The sequence below is a fragment of the Petromyzon marinus genome, chromosome 13, assembly GCF_048934315.1.
Source record: "Petromyzon marinus isolate PM22_M1 ecotype Great Lakes invasive population chromosome 13, UKy_Petmar_22M1.pri1.0, whole genome shotgun sequence".
Taxonomy (NCBI): Eukaryota; Metazoa; Chordata; class Hyperoartia; order Petromyzontiformes; family Petromyzontidae; genus Petromyzon; species Petromyzon marinus.
In genome coordinates, this window is record NC_133679.1 from 14,640,983 (window position 1) to 14,657,810 (window position 16,828).

The 16,828-nt window shown below is 55.8% G+C and overlaps 1 protein-coding gene and 1 long non-coding RNA gene across 7 annotated transcripts in view; one reads left to right on the forward strand and one right to left on the reverse strand.

The window, feature by feature from the left end:
• The first annotated feature begins 4,003 nt into the window (after nt 1-4,003).
• The window catches only part of LOC116942083 (basigin-like), a 34,529-nt gene continuing 21,704 nt past the window's right edge, over nt 4,004-16,828 (forward strand). For all 6 annotated transcript variants that reach the window (XM_076066724.1, XM_076066725.1, XM_076066726.1 and 3 more), the window contains exons 1-3: nt 4,004-4,300; nt 13,980-14,696; nt 15,912-16,092. In XM_076066724.1, coding sequence (XP_075922839.1) covers nt 4,201-4,300; nt 13,980-14,696; nt 15,912-16,092 — 998 coding nt within the window. In that variant the 5' untranslated portion in view covers nt 4,004-4,200. The remainder of the gene's footprint in view (nt 4,301-13,979; nt 14,697-15,911; nt 16,093-16,828) is intronic.
• LOC142924405 (uncharacterized) lies at nt 15,539-16,702 on the reverse strand. Its single transcript, XR_012941613.1, has 2 exons — nt 16,337-16,702; nt 15,539-16,280 (listed from the first exon to the last, which is right to left on the reverse strand). It is a non-coding gene; the product is annotated as an uncharacterized LOC142924405 (long non-coding RNA).

Genomic DNA, 16,828 nt, shown 5'->3' on the forward strand with positions numbered 1-16,828 from the left:
CGGGCCCTGTCGCGTGGCTTCCTGGGTGATAGTGGTGGGTGGTAGTGGTGGGTGCGAGTGGTGGGTGGTAGGGATGGATGCGAGTGGTGGGCGCGAGTGGTGGGCGCGAGTGGTGGGTGGTAGTGGTGGGCGCGAGTGGTGGGTGGTAGTGGTGGGCGCGAGTGGTGGGTGGTAGTGGGTGCGAGTGGTGGTGATAGTGGTGGGTGGTAGTGGTGGGCGCGAGTGGTGGGTGGTAGTGGGTGCGAGTGGTGGTGTTAGTGATGGGTGCGAGTGGTGGTAGTAGTGAGTTGTAGTGGTGGGTGGTAGTGGTGGGTGGTAGTGGTGGGTGCGATGGAGGGAGAGCTCGCAGTGGTGGCTCTGGGTTGAGGCTACGAACTCCGCCCTGGGTTTGGCGAAGTGATTGAGAGCGCGAGGATGTGGATTCATTGAGAAATTGGAATGCAGTGGCAGTGGCTTCATCAGTGCGTTCTCACATAGACACCCATAGAGCACCATAGCCTCGCATAGAGACCCGTAGACTCGCAGGGAAACCTATAGACTCGCATAGCATCGCGCGATATAGAAAGCCATCAAATCACAGAGACCCGAAGACTCACATTTAACCCATCGACTCGTCATTCAACTCGGGAATTGGCACCAGCATGGGAGACAGGGTGGGAGACTCAGGATCGCTCGTCCTGTTAACGCCGTATGTACGTTGAACTTCTTTCGCACCGTACGTGTTAATCGGAGCTGCGGGGAAGGGCAACAAAACTTAAATACAAAATATCAGCTCTGAAGAAATGAGTTTTCGACATAAGGGGCCGTCCATAAGTGACGTCACGCACCTGGGGGGGGGTCAGACATTTGTGACGATGTGTGATGGGGGGGGGGGAGAAATGTGACGTCACATCAAAATGCGTAACTTTAAAAAAAGAAAGACAACACGTTCTACTTAAATAAATATACTTTTTGATGTTTTCTCCTACAACATTAAACACGCACTACAATGACAATAGTTTAAAGCGATTTTAAGCATGTTTTTTTTGGGGGGGGGGGGGACAGAGCTTTGTGACGTTATATTTGAGGGGGGGGTCTGACTTTTTGTGACGCCGTGTGACGAGGGGGGGGGGGTCCAAAAATCGCCCAAAATCGCGTGACGTCATTTACGGACGGCCCCTAAGCTGTGATTGTGCGGACGCCGCATTGGCTGCGAGTTTCAACGGCCATGGGTGGAGTAGCCAGCAGGGGCGTCGTGGTATCGTCCACCTCTGCACCCGGATGACGACCACCTCTGCAGCTGGGCGACCCGAAGCAAGAGAGATCAGAGAGAGATCAGAGAGAGAGAGAGGTTTTACCACGGCAGTGCGCGCGCTGATCCACGCCAATGCGCTTAGCCGCGCGCTCCCAGACCCTGCGAGCACGCGGCACCAATCCCGACAGGGATCGCGGCGCGCGACCTCGGCCACGCGGTGCCGACTCGCGGCGCCAACACCCGCGCGGTCGGGGTCACGCCCTGCACGCCGGGGCCACGGCTCGCGAACGTTTAGCTTCCCACCGTGTGGGCCATGGACAGGACGACGTTCGGGCAAGCGCTGCTTCGCGGGCACCTTTGAAAAAGGCAGGAACGGCGCACGATGGCGTGGGTGGTCAGCACCACGCCCGGCCGCATTTGAGGCAATGTTTTACGAACTGCACCGGGTACTCATTCGAGGCTGAGTCGACCTAGGGGAGGCCCAGGACCGGTTCAGACAATCTTCACGCTCGTTGGCCGTGAGCGTGAATCGGAACTCCGGTTCGTCGCTCGGCGCGCTAACCGCTGCGCCACCACCGCTCCCCGTGCATCACACGCTCGCTCGCTCGCTCACACGCACGCACAGGGCGGCCAATGTCTCTGTAATATTTATATTCCCCGCCCGCCCCCCACAGACACACAAAGCCACGCACGTTCTCGTGCGCACTGATGCAGTCCAGTCTCGAGCGAGCCGTCCAAACTTCCCCTTACTCCCCACCACTAACCCAAGGGGCTACGCGACGCTGGGAACCAACGCAGAGCGGTGCTCTGCGACACCGTCGGTGCCTCTGGGCGCCACCACAGTGACGGGGGGGCTGCGAGGAGTCGCGCGGGAGAGTTCCCCAGACCTGGCGTCGGCTTCGCCGCGGTGGCTAGGAGATGTTAACTACCTCGCCTGGTATACAGGAGGTCGTGGGTTCAATCCCGACCCTGACGCCTGCTGCTGCTGTATATTTGGAGTTTGCGGTGTCTCTCTCTAGTTTTGCCTAACACCGCCCAACCCCGCCAGCCCCTTTCCCCGCGGTTCTGTGGATCCCAGCCCGTACCCGGTTCCCCTGGCCTGGTCGAGCCCCGTGCAGGACGCGTCATCACCGTCATCCTGACCGTGATGACGTTACCTTCCGCTCGGCACTGCGTGGTGGGTGTATTGGATTGTGCTCTCCATTCACGGGGTCGTTGTTGTTTGACGCACGGCGGGTGGAGATCGATGCGTGCCTCTTCAATTTCCTCAGCCTGGTCTACAAATCCTCTTCATGGTCTTGCCCCACCGTGTATCTTGCACCGCTTGTATCTTTCTAACTCGCCTTCTCGCCCTCCACGTTCTCAATCTTTGCTGTTTTTCTCTGTCCCTCCTTCTTGCGCTCACTCCTCTCTCTTCTCGCCCCCCCTCCTCCCTGCACTGGAACAAATTGCCCCCCCCCCCCCCCCCCCCCACATCAAGCGGTCACCTTCGCTCACGAATTTTCCGCTCCGCGCTCAAAGCTCGCACTTATTGTGACGCCCTAGCTCACCCTCATAACCGCCACCATTACTGTTCCCTCTTCATATTCTCATGACACGGCTCTCTCGCTCATTCACCCCCCATTCATTTCACACCTCATCATCGTTAACCGTCATCAATTTCGCTTTCATCGAATTTCAGGCACCATCGCTTCCGCTCATCTGTTTCATTTACCTCATCTCCACCATTACATTCACTTGTTGTACCGTTGTTCATTCTGTATAAAGCGGCCTTGGTTAAGGCGCGGGATACATTCTTTGAAGTCAAGATGAGGTCCCCCATCACCGCTGTGCGTACTGCAGGCCACGCTCCGACTCCGCTGCACTCAACTCTCGGAACCAAGTTGTAAAACTAGATTTGTATTTTATTTTACCAGGTAATGCCCCACTGTAGCTGTGTAGATCTTTTTCGAAAGCGACCTGGCTGTCACGACAACTAATAGCTCAACGAAGTGCCTCATCGTGTGGAAATGCAGAGCAGTGAAATACTCTCAACGCGTGGTGATGTCGATTCAAAATGTGGAGCGAAAAACCGGAGGACCCGGAGAAAAATCCACGCGGCCACGAGGAGAGAGACACCGCAAACTCCAAATATACAGCAGCAGCAGCAGCGGGCGTCGTCAGGGTCGGGATGGAACCCACGACCTCCTGTGTACCAGGCGAGGTAGTTAACATCTCATAGCTACCGTGATGATGATGAGATAGAAGGAGAGACGCAAACTCCAAATATACAGCAGCAGCAGCGGGCGTCGTCAGGGTCTGGATGGAACCCACAACCTCCTGTGGACCAGGCGAGGTAGTTAACATCTCATAGCTACCGTGATGATGATGAGATAGAAGGAGAGACGCAAACTCCAAATATACAGCAGCAGCAGCGGGCGTCGTCAGGGTCGGGATGGAACCCACGACCTCCTGTGTACCACGCGAGGTAGTTAACATCTCATAGCCACCGTGGCGCCCCATTTTTGATGTCGCTGCTGCTGAAGCTGTGGTGGCAGTGGCGAACAGCCACACCAATAACACCAAATGCGCTCGTCAATAAAAACGGGTCGTTCCTTTAAAATAAAAACATGTATAAAGTTAGGCGACGTTGCGGGCAGTAGCCCGTCTTCACAGGTTGTGGGTACTTAGTGCTGCCCGCAGGCCCCTCCCCTCCATCCCACCCCCTCCCTCTAATCCCCCACCCCTCTCCCAATCCCCCTGCTCTCGTCGACCCTCCCCCCTTCCCTCTCATCACCTACACCCCCTCCCTTCCTCAAATCCCACTGTTCCCTATCCCCATCCCCTCCATCCTCCCAATCCCCACCCTCCATCCTCCCAATCCCCATGCCCCCCCCCCTCCCTTTCGAACCCCCGGACCCCACGCGCCGCCGAGCTGCACTCGCAGAGACGCGCGGTGCCGGAGCGGCTCCCTTTGGACCGAGACAATGGCGCGAAGCAGCAGCAGCAGCAGCCACCGCCTCCACATCCTCCTCCTGTCCCTGGTGATCACACTCGTGGCCTGGTCCACGGAGGGGCAGTCCTCAGGTGAGACTGTGCTCAAGTGTTACCTGTGCTCAAGTGTGTACTCAGCTGTGCTCAAGTGTGTACTCAGCTGTGCTCCCCACGTGTGTACTCAGCTGTGCTCCCCACGTGTGTACTCACCTGTGCTCAAGTGTGTACTCAGCTGTGCTCAAGTGTGTACTCAGCTGTGCTCCCCACGTGTGTACTCAGCTGTGCTCCCCACGTGTGTACTCACCTGTGCTCAAGTGTGTACTCAGCTGTGCTCAAGTGTGTACTCAGCTGTGCTCCCCACGTGTGTACTCAGCTGTGCTCCCCACGTGTGTACTCACCTGTGCTCCCCACGTGTGTACTCACCTGTGCTCCCCACGTGTGCACTCACCTGTGCTCCCCACGTGTGCACTCACCTGTCCTCCCATGTGTTAACTCACCTGTTTGGGACCTTCCTCCGCGTCGATTGAATTCTCCACCCCGGCCACAGGGAGTGCAGAATGTACTCCGCCTTCTACACCGTGTACAACAGCGCTCGCTAGAGCGAACACCACAGTATGGGGAACCTCTATACCGTATAGCGGCATATATATAAGCAGATAATACTCATGATTCACGCATTTGTCTGTCCACATAAAACAATAATTCGTATTTTTTCCACATCCCATCAGCTGCACACACACGGCCTTCTGAGAGTTGATAACTTCTCATGTACATGAAGCAGCCCACCTCCTTAACCTTCCGTACCTCTATTGAAGCCTCACCTCTTCCCTATCGCCCATCCGCTCCCCTCGCCCCTCCACTCCTTCCCGTCCCTCCCCTGTAGCCCTTTTGTGATCCCCCAAGCGCTCGTTCCTCAATCCTTGTAGCACGCCCCTGTCGATTACATCGTGACATTCTGTCATCGTTGTGCAAGCTGTGTCGCAGAGAGTCTTGAGTGAAGGCGCTCTGCATACGAATACAAATCAGATGAGATCAGCAGCAGCAGCATTGGTTCTACGCACGCAATATTCTGGACAGGTTTCCACTTTCAGTGTCTCGCTCGGGCCAGTCAACGTTGCGTCCAACGGGGAACCCCCGCCGTACGTGGACGAGAGGGTGACACGGTGAGGAGTTCGTTCGATCATCGGTAGCAGCGGCAGCAGCAGCGGCGTCGATTCGAGGGGTGGGGGGTGGAGGGCGAACGCCAAGGCTGCCCGTGTGGCAGCTTTGGCGTAAAGCGGTGGTTCAATGAGTGGGGCAACTCGCCTCCACGCGTCACGTGTCACGAGGAGCCGCTTACCCCTCCACGTGGAGGAGACGAATCTTCGGAGCTGTCCCGAGACGCAGCGCGGAGGAACGCGCCAACCGGAGATCCAAATAAGGATTAGGAGCCGGTGTAACGCGTCAACGTGGGCCCGGCGTGGCGAGCTGTCTCCCCCCTGTGCGGCACAGGGTGACTCGGCGCCTGGGCTGCGAGGTTGTGACGATGATTGGTGGTGCTCCGAGTAATCCCAATTGGGCGGGGAGACAAATGATTTGGCAATGATGCTGTTGCTGCTGCGTTTGGTAATGGTGCACAAACACAATTAACAACAACAACAACTTGAACACACTCGTTAATACAATTTTGTGTGGCCTTATAAAAAACAAATATACATTACAGGTGACGTTTCGAGCAACGGTCCTTCTGCATGAGATGAGCTCGCGCGCAAGATTTGGATGGATTTGTTTGCATCGCGGGTTTCGTGGCGTCTGCATAGGGGGAGGGGAGCGTGGTAGGAGGTGGTGGGGGGGGAGCCTCCACCCAGCCAGCAGTGGATTGAACATGGCTCATTAAGTCTTGGGCACAACGAGACGAAAGGGCAGTGACGTCAGGGCCACCGCGCTAATCCCCTAATCCGCTTCGAAGTTGGACCCCCACCCTCCACCCCCCGCCTCCCCTGCGGGGTTCGGAATAGCTGCGGGCATTATCGGACGGACAGGATAAACCCTGTCCACTGTACGTACTTTGCGTGTTCCGTCGGAGCGGACATAGAGGAGCGCCGAACCCACCGACGCTGTGCTCGCTGCGGATTGGCTCACGGAATGTGGTTGGCCATTGTGAGCCGTTGGTGGTTGGCGTCGTTGGTGGTTGGGGTGGTTGGTAATTGGGGTGGTTGGTAGTTGGTGTGGTTGGTGGTTGGGGTGGTTGGTGTGGTTGGTGTGGTTGGTGTGGTTGGTGGTTGGGGTGGTTGGGGTGGTTGGTGGTTGGTGTGGTTGGTGGTTGGTGTGGTTGGTGTGGTTGGTGGTTGGTGTGGTTGGTGGTTGGGGTGGTTGGTGTGGTTGGTGGTTGGGGTGGTTGGTGGTTAGGGTGGTTGGGGTGGTTGGTGGTTGGGGTTGTTGGTGGTTGGGGTGGTTGGTGGTTAGGGTGGTTGGGGTGGTTGGTGGTTGGGGTTGTTGGTGGTTGGGGTGGTTGGTGTGGTTGGTGTGGTTGGTGGTTGGTGTGGTTGGTGTGGTTGGTGGTTGGGGTGGTTGGTGGTTAGGGTGGTTGGGGTGGTTGGTGGTTGGTGGTTGGTGTGGTTGGTGGTTGGTGGTTGGTGTGGTTGGTGTGGTTGGTGGTTGGTGTGGTTGGTGGTTGGGGTGGTTGGTGTGGTTGGTGGTTGGGGTGGTTGGTGGTTAGGGTGGTTGGGGTGGTTGGTGGTTGGGGTTGTTGGTGGTTGGGGTGGTTGGTGTGGTTGGTGTGGTTGGTGGTTGGTGTGGTTGGTGTGGTTGGTGGTTGGGGTGGTTGGTGGTTAGGGTGGTTGGGGTGGTTGGTGGTTGGTGTGGTTGGTGGTTGGTGTGGTTGGTGGTTGGTGGTTGGTGTGGTTGGTGTGGTTGGTGGTTGGTGTGGTTGGTGGTTGGGGTGGTTGGTGTGGTTGGTGGTTGGGGTGGTTGGTGGTTAGGGTGGTTGGGGTGGTTGGTGGTTGGGGTTGTTGGTGGTTGGGGTGGTTGGTGTGGTTGGTGTGGTTGGTGGTTGGTGTGGTTGGTGTGGTTGGTGGTTGGGGTGGTTGGTGGTTAGGGTGGTTGGGGTGGTTGGTGGTTGGTGTGGTTGGTGGTTGGTGTGGTTGGTGGTTGGTGGTTGGTGTGGTTGGTGTGGTTGGTGGTTGGTGTGGTTGGTGGTTGGGGTGGTTGTGGTGGTTGGTGGTTGGGTGGTTGGTGGGGGTGGGTGGTGGGGTGGTGTGTGGTTGGGTGGTGTTGGGGTGGTTGGGGGTGGGGGTGGTGGGTGGTTGGTGGTGGGGTGGTGGTGGTTGGGGTGGTTGGTGGTTGGTGTGGTTGGTGTGGTGGTGGTTGGGGTGGTTGGGTGGTGGTGGTGGTGGTGGGTGGTGGTGGTGGTGGGTGGGTGGTGTGGTTGGTGGTTGGGGGGTCTGTGTGAAAAAGAAAACAACCCCCTACCTCCTCGTGGTGCCGGAAGGGCAACGTTGTCGTGGACAGTGCTGGGGGGGTGGGAGGGCCAATTCCGATTGGCCTTTCCCCTCAGGGTGTTTGTAACCACCACAGCGGCTAAATGGGGGCTCTGGACAGGTGCGAGGGGCTGGTAACCCCTCCACCTTCAATAAATTACCACACAACCACGTAAAAATATCTGATTGATAAGCTTGTGCCGGAGGCCCCGGGGGTACAGGCGTCTATGACGTCTCCTGGCCAAACCCCACTTGGCGGAGTCAGGAGATTGAATCTTTACCCTCAGGGCTCCTCCAAAAACAACAAAAAGCCACTACGGATGACTACGTGGAATGTTAGAACACTCACTGCGGAGGAGAGGCTGCCACTCTTCTGTCAGGAGCTGGAACGGTACCACCTGGATCTCTGTGGTATTCAGGAGGTCCGGTGGACCGGCTCTGGCTCCTGCCATCATTGAGGGGTGGACAGTCCTCTACTCACGTCAGGAGACTACAAAACAACAGGGAGTGGCTCTTCTGAACAAAATCATTAAGGGGGCATGGGAGCGTGGCGGTAAGGTGTGGGAAGCTGTAAGCCCCAGGTTACTTTGGGCTCGCCTTCCCATCAACCGGAGGCGAGGAGTGGTGGTCGTGGTGAATTGTGCCCCCACTGAAGACGAACATCCGTGGAGGGATGCAGGCAAGGCCGATGAGTCAGATGCCTTCTATGACCTCCTGTCACAGGTGCTAGCTAAAGTGGCCCCTCGGGATAGAGTCATCTTGTTGGGCGACTTAAATGCCCGAGTTGGTCATGATGCTGGCACCTGGTCTGGAGTGATTGGAAGGCATGGGCCAGGTCAGCTCAATAACAATGGTAGAAGGCTGCTAGATTTTTGTGCAGCCCATGGGCTTGTAATTACCAGCACACTGGTCCGGCATCGGCGCAGCCACATAACATCATGCAAGCAAGAACATCTGCTGGACTACATAGTGACGGAACAGCGGATGCAGGCCCATGTCCTTGACACCAGGACCTACCGTGGAGCTGATCTGCCCTCTGACTATCAACTTGTCATCTGCAAGATGCGCCTGCCATTCTTCCACTCCGGTGTTGGGTGTACACCCAGGACCCCATTCAAACCTAAGGTGGCCTGGTCTCAGCTAGCTGATGAAAGTTGCAAGCGAGAATTTCACCATGGCTTGCGGCTGGGGTTGGCATTGTCCCCCACTCCTCCAGATGTCGAGGATAAATGCAATGGCTGCTTTGGGGACGCGGTCCAGACCTCCCCAGAGACCCTGGCTGACAAAGGAGGTGTTTAGGATGGCTGAGAAAAAGCGACAGGCCCACTCTAATCGTCTACAGCATCCCACGTCAGAGAATGAGGAGGCTCACCGCAGCCTTCGCTTGGAGGTTCGGAGAGCCATGAGGCGCTGCAAAAATGGGTGGTGATCGCGGGTTGCTGAGGAGATGGAGTCTTCCTCAATGGCCCGTGATCACAAATCCCTATTTAACTCCATCAAAAAAGTAACCTGCAGCACCACACCTATTTCCATCATAAGGGGAAAAATGGTGATCCAATCTCCGACCCCCAGGAACAGGTCTGCAGATGTGCTGAGCATTTTCGTGAAGTCCTGGGGGAGGGGAAATCCCTTGACATGGAAAACATCGTGGGACAAAGTTGAGATGACCATGCTGAGGCTGCGGTGCCTCAAATATTGGAAGAAGAAGTTACCTCCTGTGAGTGGCTGGCTGAGATACCATCTATTGAGGAAGCACAAAAGGTGATCCAGAGTCTGAGACCAGGAAAGGCACCGGGCAGAGATGATCTCCCAAGCAAAATGTTGAGGGAGGGTGGCGTTTTCGCACAGACTGTCCTACATGACGTCATAACAACAGTCTGGAACACTGGACGGGTTCCGCAGAATTGGAAGGATGCCCTGGTGGTCCCCCTCTTCAAGAAGGGGGACCGCACAGACTGTAACAACTACAGGGGCATCTCACTCCTCAGTGTGCCGGGAAAGATCCTGGCAAGGATTATTCAACATTGCCTTGCCAGGCAAGGAGAGGCTTGCGGAGCCCCAATGCGGTTTCAGGAAAGGGCGGTCCTGCACAGATGCCATATTTTCTGTCCATTTGCTACAGCAGAGGTGTAAGGAATCCAACAAGACCTACATCTCTGCTTTATTGTACCTGGTCAATACCATCAGTAGGCCTGGGCTTTGGGTTGTTCTTCGTGCTTTCGGAGTCCCTGACCCTCTTCTCACGATCATTAAGGACCTTCATGATGGTGAGCGGGCTCGGGTAAAACTACGTGGCCGGGAGTCGGAGCCATTCCCTGTTCACCTTGGGGTGCGACAGAGATGTCCTCTGGCTCCCACATTATTTAACATATTTTTCGACCACGTAGTTCGTGAAGCCTTTGATGGCTGTACCAGAAGAATGTCCATCTGATACAGCTACAATGGGAGGCTGATCGATGCCCGGGTGCGGTCAAGGGATGGCTCGCTATTGGTCAACCACGTTATGTATGTCGATGATTTGGTAATTGCCGCTCACTCAGAGGAGGAGTTAGAGGCGCTGCTGCTGAAACTGGAGCGTGCCGCTAAGAGGTGGGGCCTTACCATCAGCCCCACCAAAACTAAGCACTTGCCTGAGTATTTTGTACCATCAGGCACTCCACCCCCAAAACTCCCAATCGGTGATGGGACAGTTGTGGAGAGAGTGGAGAGTTTCACATACTTGGGCAGTGTGCTTTTGACCGCCTCCGGTTTGACAGCAGAGGTCTCACTCAGAATCAGTCGAGCGAGATTATCTTTTCATCGGTTGCGTAATGCTGTGTAGAAGCTACCTGGTCTGTTGCTCCGCAAGAAGCTTCAAGTCTTCTCGGCCACGGTTATTCCCTCCCTTCTCTATGCTTGCAAAACGTGCACCCCCCTATTGGAGCATCTTCGCCTATTGGAAATATTTAGGCTGGCCTGCCGACGATCCATCCTGGGTTTAACCATGCTGGATTGTGTGAGGAGCTCACAAATCCTTGAAAGATCTGGGCACGGTCCCATCGGCAGGCAAGGCTGCGTTGGCTGGGTCATGTAGCCCGCATGCCCAGCCACCGCATGCCGAAACAGCTTTTGTCCGGCCGGATAGAGGGGGCTAAACGGGCGCAGCACGGGCTAGAGAAGAGATGGAGTGATGTGGTACAGGAGGATGTAGAGCTGAGTGGACTTGCCGATGACTGGTACCAGCAGTGTCAAGATCGGCCTCTGTGGAGGAGGCTCGTGAAAGATGCCTCTGGGCAGTTGGAGGCAGTCGCCCTCCAACAACAACGGAGGGCGGAGGAGCGACGCTCACAACAACGAGCGGAGCGCCGGGTGGCTAAAGCGCAGCAAGTTGTCACAGTAGGGGGCGCAGGTGGTGCATCAGCCAGTCGTCTCAATCAGTCGACCTGTGGCACCTGGGTCTTCTCCGTGACCTCCTGCCAGCGGGCGTTCGACACTTCACGTGGCCTCAAGGTGCACATAGCCTGGCACAAGCGTCTTAGTGGCGAATGACGGTTGTTGCTGTTGGGGTGGTTGGTGGTTGGGGTGGTTGGTGTGGTTGGTGGTTGGGGTTGTTGGTGTAGTTAGTGGTTGGTGTGGTTGGTGGTTGGGATGGTTGGTGGTTGGGGGCGGCTCAACATCCACAGCTTTGCTCAGAGTCTCTGACACGGCCATTGTGAGGCCACTAACACAGCAAGGAGACTCTCATGTCGCCTCTAAACTATACAACTGTTTTAATGAAGGATAAACTATTTTTTTATGTTACCAGGTAAAGCCCCACTGAACTATATAGTTATTTTACAGAAACGACCTGGCTATCACAAATGATAGCTCAACAAAGTGGCTTATCACGTGGAAATGTATAGCAGCCAAATACTCTATCCATACGAACGAGAAGAGACATTTTTTTATCGAATTTGGTAAAAACCTAAATCTTGACGTAAAGCTTTCATGACTGCAGGAATTTATACTCGTTGGGTCTTTCGGTAAAGTCATGTAGTTTGAAAAATAATAAAATAAAATCACGACGTTTCCATCGCAACACAAGCAATCGTCTTCAGGTGAAAAAATACAGCAGGCGGACTGCTGAGGCAAGAAGATTTTTTTATTATTTTTCTATCTACATGACCCAAAGGGTATAAAAACCTCAATAGTATATCAAGAGCCGCAATGCAACGTGAATACCAGACGGTGGTTCCTTAATACATAAACGTAACGAGGCGGTCCCTAAAGAGTCACTTCATGCGGTTCCAGAGCCGCATGGTTGCCGACCCCCGGCTGTCAACGCGTGCCGATGTTGATTCTAAATGTGGAGGGGGGAAAAAACGGAGAAAAATCCAGGCGTCAGGTTCGCGATCGAACCCACGACCTCCTGTATACCAGGCGAGGTAGTTTACATCTCCTAGCCACCGTGATGATGATGAGATAGCGACGCGCAAACTCTAAATATACATGAGCAGGCGTCAGAGTCGGGATCGAACCCACGGCCTCCTGTATACCAGGCGAGGTAGTCGACATCTCACTGCTGCTGCTGCGTCTGTCCGTTCGCTCGTTTGTCGTCGCTATCCCCGCGCGGCCGTCTCTGCCGGAGACGTGAGGCCCCCGCAACGTCGCGAGCGGCCCGCACCCTCCAGAGGAGGCACGTGGCGGGCGTAGTGGCTCAGGAGGGGTGCAATTCCTGGCCAAGCCCCCCCCCCCCTTCACAACCACCGTGAGATTTGTTTTCAACAACGGTGCAAAAGAACACAAACCTATTTAAAACGCGGTTTAAATGTATTTTTTTTTATGAAAATGCTTTCAATTACGTTCCACGTTTCATTTTATTTCATCAGAGTCGTAACGTAATATTTCGAAGAGGTAACTACGACGGAGCTGTGAGTGGCTGCATTTTGCGGAGACGGAGCGCCCCTACAGCGTTAAATGTTCGAGACCGTGAGCGTCACGACGATGTGGAGTAGGGCAAGAGAGGAGCCGCCGGTATAGAACAGCCCCCAGCGTGCGGCTGTGCTGAGATAAATCAACTATTGGGGCCCCACCTGATCGATTGCCACACTCCCTGAACTGATGTTGTCACTACGCCGCTGATAATGTAGTTACTACACCACTGATAATGTCATTACTATGCCACTGATAATGTAGTTACTACACCACTGGTAATGTCATTACTATGCCACTGATAATGTAGTTACTACATCACTGATAATGTAGTTACTACGCCACTGATAATGTCGTTACTACGTCACTGATGTCGTTATTACGCCCCTGATAATGTAGTTACTATGCAATTGTTAATGTCGTCACTACACCACTGAGAATGTAGTTACTACGCATCTGATGTAGTCACAACGCCATTGAGAATGTCACTACGCCACTGATAATGTCGTCACTACGCCACTGATAATGTCGTCACTACGCCACTGTTAATGTCGTTACTACACCACTGATATCTTTACTACGCCACTGATCATGTAGTTACTATGCAATTGTTAATGTCGTCACTGCACCACTGATCATGTAGTTACTACACATCTGATGTAGTCACTACGCCACTGATGTCGTCACTACGCCACTGATAATGTCACTACACCACTGATGTCGTTCCTACGCCACTTAAAATATCGTTACTACACCACTGCCAAGTTCAGAATGTCCGTGTCGGAGTCATTAAGCCAGCAGTGTTGAGAATCTGCGTTGGTCAAACCCCGTGGGTTATCACGCCAGTCTTAATACGTTCCCATTGGCTGCGTTAGAGGCATCGATCCAGCACTGCTTGAAATGATGGGTTCATGCACTGGGTGAGGGCGTGTGTTCATGAGGGCATGTTCACAATGGCCATTTCAGAGGCCCTGCGACACCGCCAGGAAGGTTAAAGCCCTAGGTTTGGGTCTCTCTCAAGGGGCTCATAATGGCCGTGTCATAGCCACTTATCAGCACCACTAGGAACCCATTTTCAACTCCTAGGTCATCGTCTCATAATTTCTTAATGACTTTTTTATTAAACTAATCTTGTCTCTTCTGCCTGTCCGCTCCTTCCTATACCTGCTACTGACTCACCTGCATCACCCCTTGCCTGTGCACCTGTAACACCCATATCTATACCTTTCCGCTCACCACTATCATCCCCTACCCGCGCGCCTCACTGCCACGGCCATCAACCACCACGACCCCGACCCACCCCGTGATCCTCCTGAACTCCCGGTGAACCTTCCTCGACCTTTGGCCACGATGACCTTGACCCTGCCACCCCCGACCCCCACCATGCCCGTTCACCCCGACCTCTTGACCCTTAACCCCCGAAGCCGGCTTCGTGAGATCCCCGCTGTCCCAGTCGCTGCTGCTAGGGGGGACCACGACCCTGCACTGCGAGGTGGTTGGAGTCCCGACCCCAGAGGTTCAGTGGTGGTTCGCCCCGGCCCAGCGGGACATGATCAATGAAGACGATGATGGTGGTGGTAGTGATGATGATGTTGACAACGATGAAGATGACGACGACAGTGATGGCGATGAATCTGATGACGATAATGACGTTGATGGAGAAAAAGCTCTCGGAAGAGAAGCCACCACGGTGACCCAACAAGAAGATATTGCGTCGTCATCTTCAGCGTCGTCATCTTCAGCGTCGTCATCGTCGCTGCCGCTCATCCCCTGGCTCTCCGTGACGGACATCGACCGCGACCCCAGCGAGTTGGGCCCACCGGGGCTTCCGGACCCCCGGGGGGCCGCGGGTGGTCGCCGCCGCCCCCGGCAACGCCACCACGGCCGGACCTTCTCGCAGCTGTGGGACGGAGACCGCGGGGGCCTCGTGTCGCTGGCGACCGCGTACGGTCCCCGCGGCGCGCAGAGCGGCCTCACCCTGCGGGGGCTCGCACATCGCCACGCGGGCACCTACGAGTGCCGCGCCAGCAACGCGCCCAGGAGGAACCGCCCGCGCGGGGCCGGGACGGGCGCCCGCGGCGGAGAGACCCTCCCCATCCCGAGATGGGTGCGAGCGCAGGCGGCCATCGGCATCATCGCCCGTACGTTCCAGCGGGGGGGTTGGTGGGGGGGTTGGTGGGGAGGGGGTGGAGAAGAAGGGGATGGCGTGGTTGGGAGGGAGTTGGTTTCTAGAAGGGGGGTAGGGAGAGGGGTGGATCCAGAAACTTCCCGGGGGGCAAGAGGAGGGAGGGGGGCGGGGGACAGTCCCAAAATTTGCTCTTTTCCCCTCTCTCCTCCAAACAGATCGTTGCGGTGTGATAACGAAATGAATGTTTAAATTCTAATTTTATGCGGTCGCAAGGGCGGATGGGTCTCCCCCATCGCCCCCCCCCCCTCCTCTCTTGTATCATCCACGGGGGGAGGGGTTTGGGGGGGGGGCAGTACTTAAACCCATCAGGAACAGCCCTGCACGCTGCCCAGGAGTGGTCGTGTCGCGCCACATCTCCACTAAACATGCCAACGTTAGCCCGACGTTGGCATGTTTGTTAGAAACGTTGGTCCGACGTTGGCTCAACATTCGATGTTCACTGGGTCATCGTCATCTCGCCTTCTCCCTCTGCCCGCGTCACGCCGTGAAGGCCACGTGGCACTCCCGCGCCGACCTTGCCAGCTGCTCACTGACACCACTCGGTGTGTCCGTTCGCGTCGCGCGCCTAACCGACCGCGAGTTGACCTGCGGCCAAAACCCCCGCGGGAGGGGGGGGGAGCTTCACCAACTCGCAGCCCGATTAGCCCCCCACCCCGCGTACCGGCACACCACATCCAGTATCATGCCTCTCGCTACGGCTGCGGTTCGCGCTATGAGCAGTGCCGGATTAAGCGAGTGCGGGGCCTGTAGCACATGTTATAAAGGGGCCCTAAATATTAAAAAAACACACAAATATTAAAACATTATTTTTTTACTTGCACCGTAAAAATTTTTTTTTTCATTTGCTACACAACCAGATAACACGACAAATCGCTAACCTTAAACACCCAGTCGTTCATAAACGTTGAAGGCGGTATAGTACTATAGTAATAGAGCAAGTACAGAATCACTGAACCGGAATTGATAGCTTGAAAGCATTTAGCGCGGGGCCCTTGAAAGTGCGGAGCCCGTAGCTACTACATATGTGGCTACTTTTGCTACGAGGATAATCCGGCACTGGCTACGGGTCTCCTTCCACTAATTCCAACCGACCAGCGCGATCCGAGAGCCCCATCTTGAACTCGTCCCTCTCCTACTCGCCGGCCCTGCCCTATCCGACCCCACCTAGACCCCGAGATCAGGACGTCCCCCGCGGTGCAGCTGTCCGGCCAGGATCAACGTCCCGTGAGCCTGCGCTGCGAGCTGTCCGCGGCCGCGGGGCTCCGCGTGCTGGGCCACGCGTGGCTCAAGGACGGGAGGGCCCTGCCGGGCAGCGAGGACGACTCAGCCAGCCTCACCACCACGTACAGGTGGTGACTCGCTCGCCTCTACGCTCGCCTCTACACTCACCTCTAGACTCGCTCGCCTCTACGCTCGCCTCTACACTCGCCTCTAGACTCACTCGCCTCTACAGTCGCCTCTACACTCACCTCTAGACTCACTCGCCTCTACACTCACCTCTAGACTCACTCGCCTCTACAGTCGCCTCTACAGTCGCCTCTACAGTCGCCTCTAGACTCACTCGCCTCGAGACTCACTTTTCTCTACACTCACCTCTAGACTCACTCGCCTCTAGATTTGCCTCCAGACTCGCCTCGAACCTCTCCTCTAGACTCACCTCAACACTCACCAGGGAATTCGTTCCCATGGGCACTGTCCTGTGTGCTCCCCTGTGTCCATTGACGGAGGCGCTCACTCACCTGGGCCATCGCTCACCTGGGTACTCACCTGTACAATCACTTTAGAACTCAACGCGTGAACTCACCTGGGCTGACTGCTGACCACCTGGCCACCCGCCGTCAGACTAACCCGTCGACTTCATCCTATGCCGCTTACCTGTACACTCACCGGTACGCTCACTCACCTATCCCAGCCCTGCTTCAACTCAAATCATTTACAACCCGGCTAAGCTCGGGCAAGGGGGGGGCGTGTGGGGGGGGGCGTTGTAGGGGCGGGGGTGAAAGGGGGGGGGGGGCTCGGGAGCAGTGCGGCGTTTGTCCACCCTCTCCCCTAATTACACCCCTCCTCTCCACCCCTCCCCTCCAC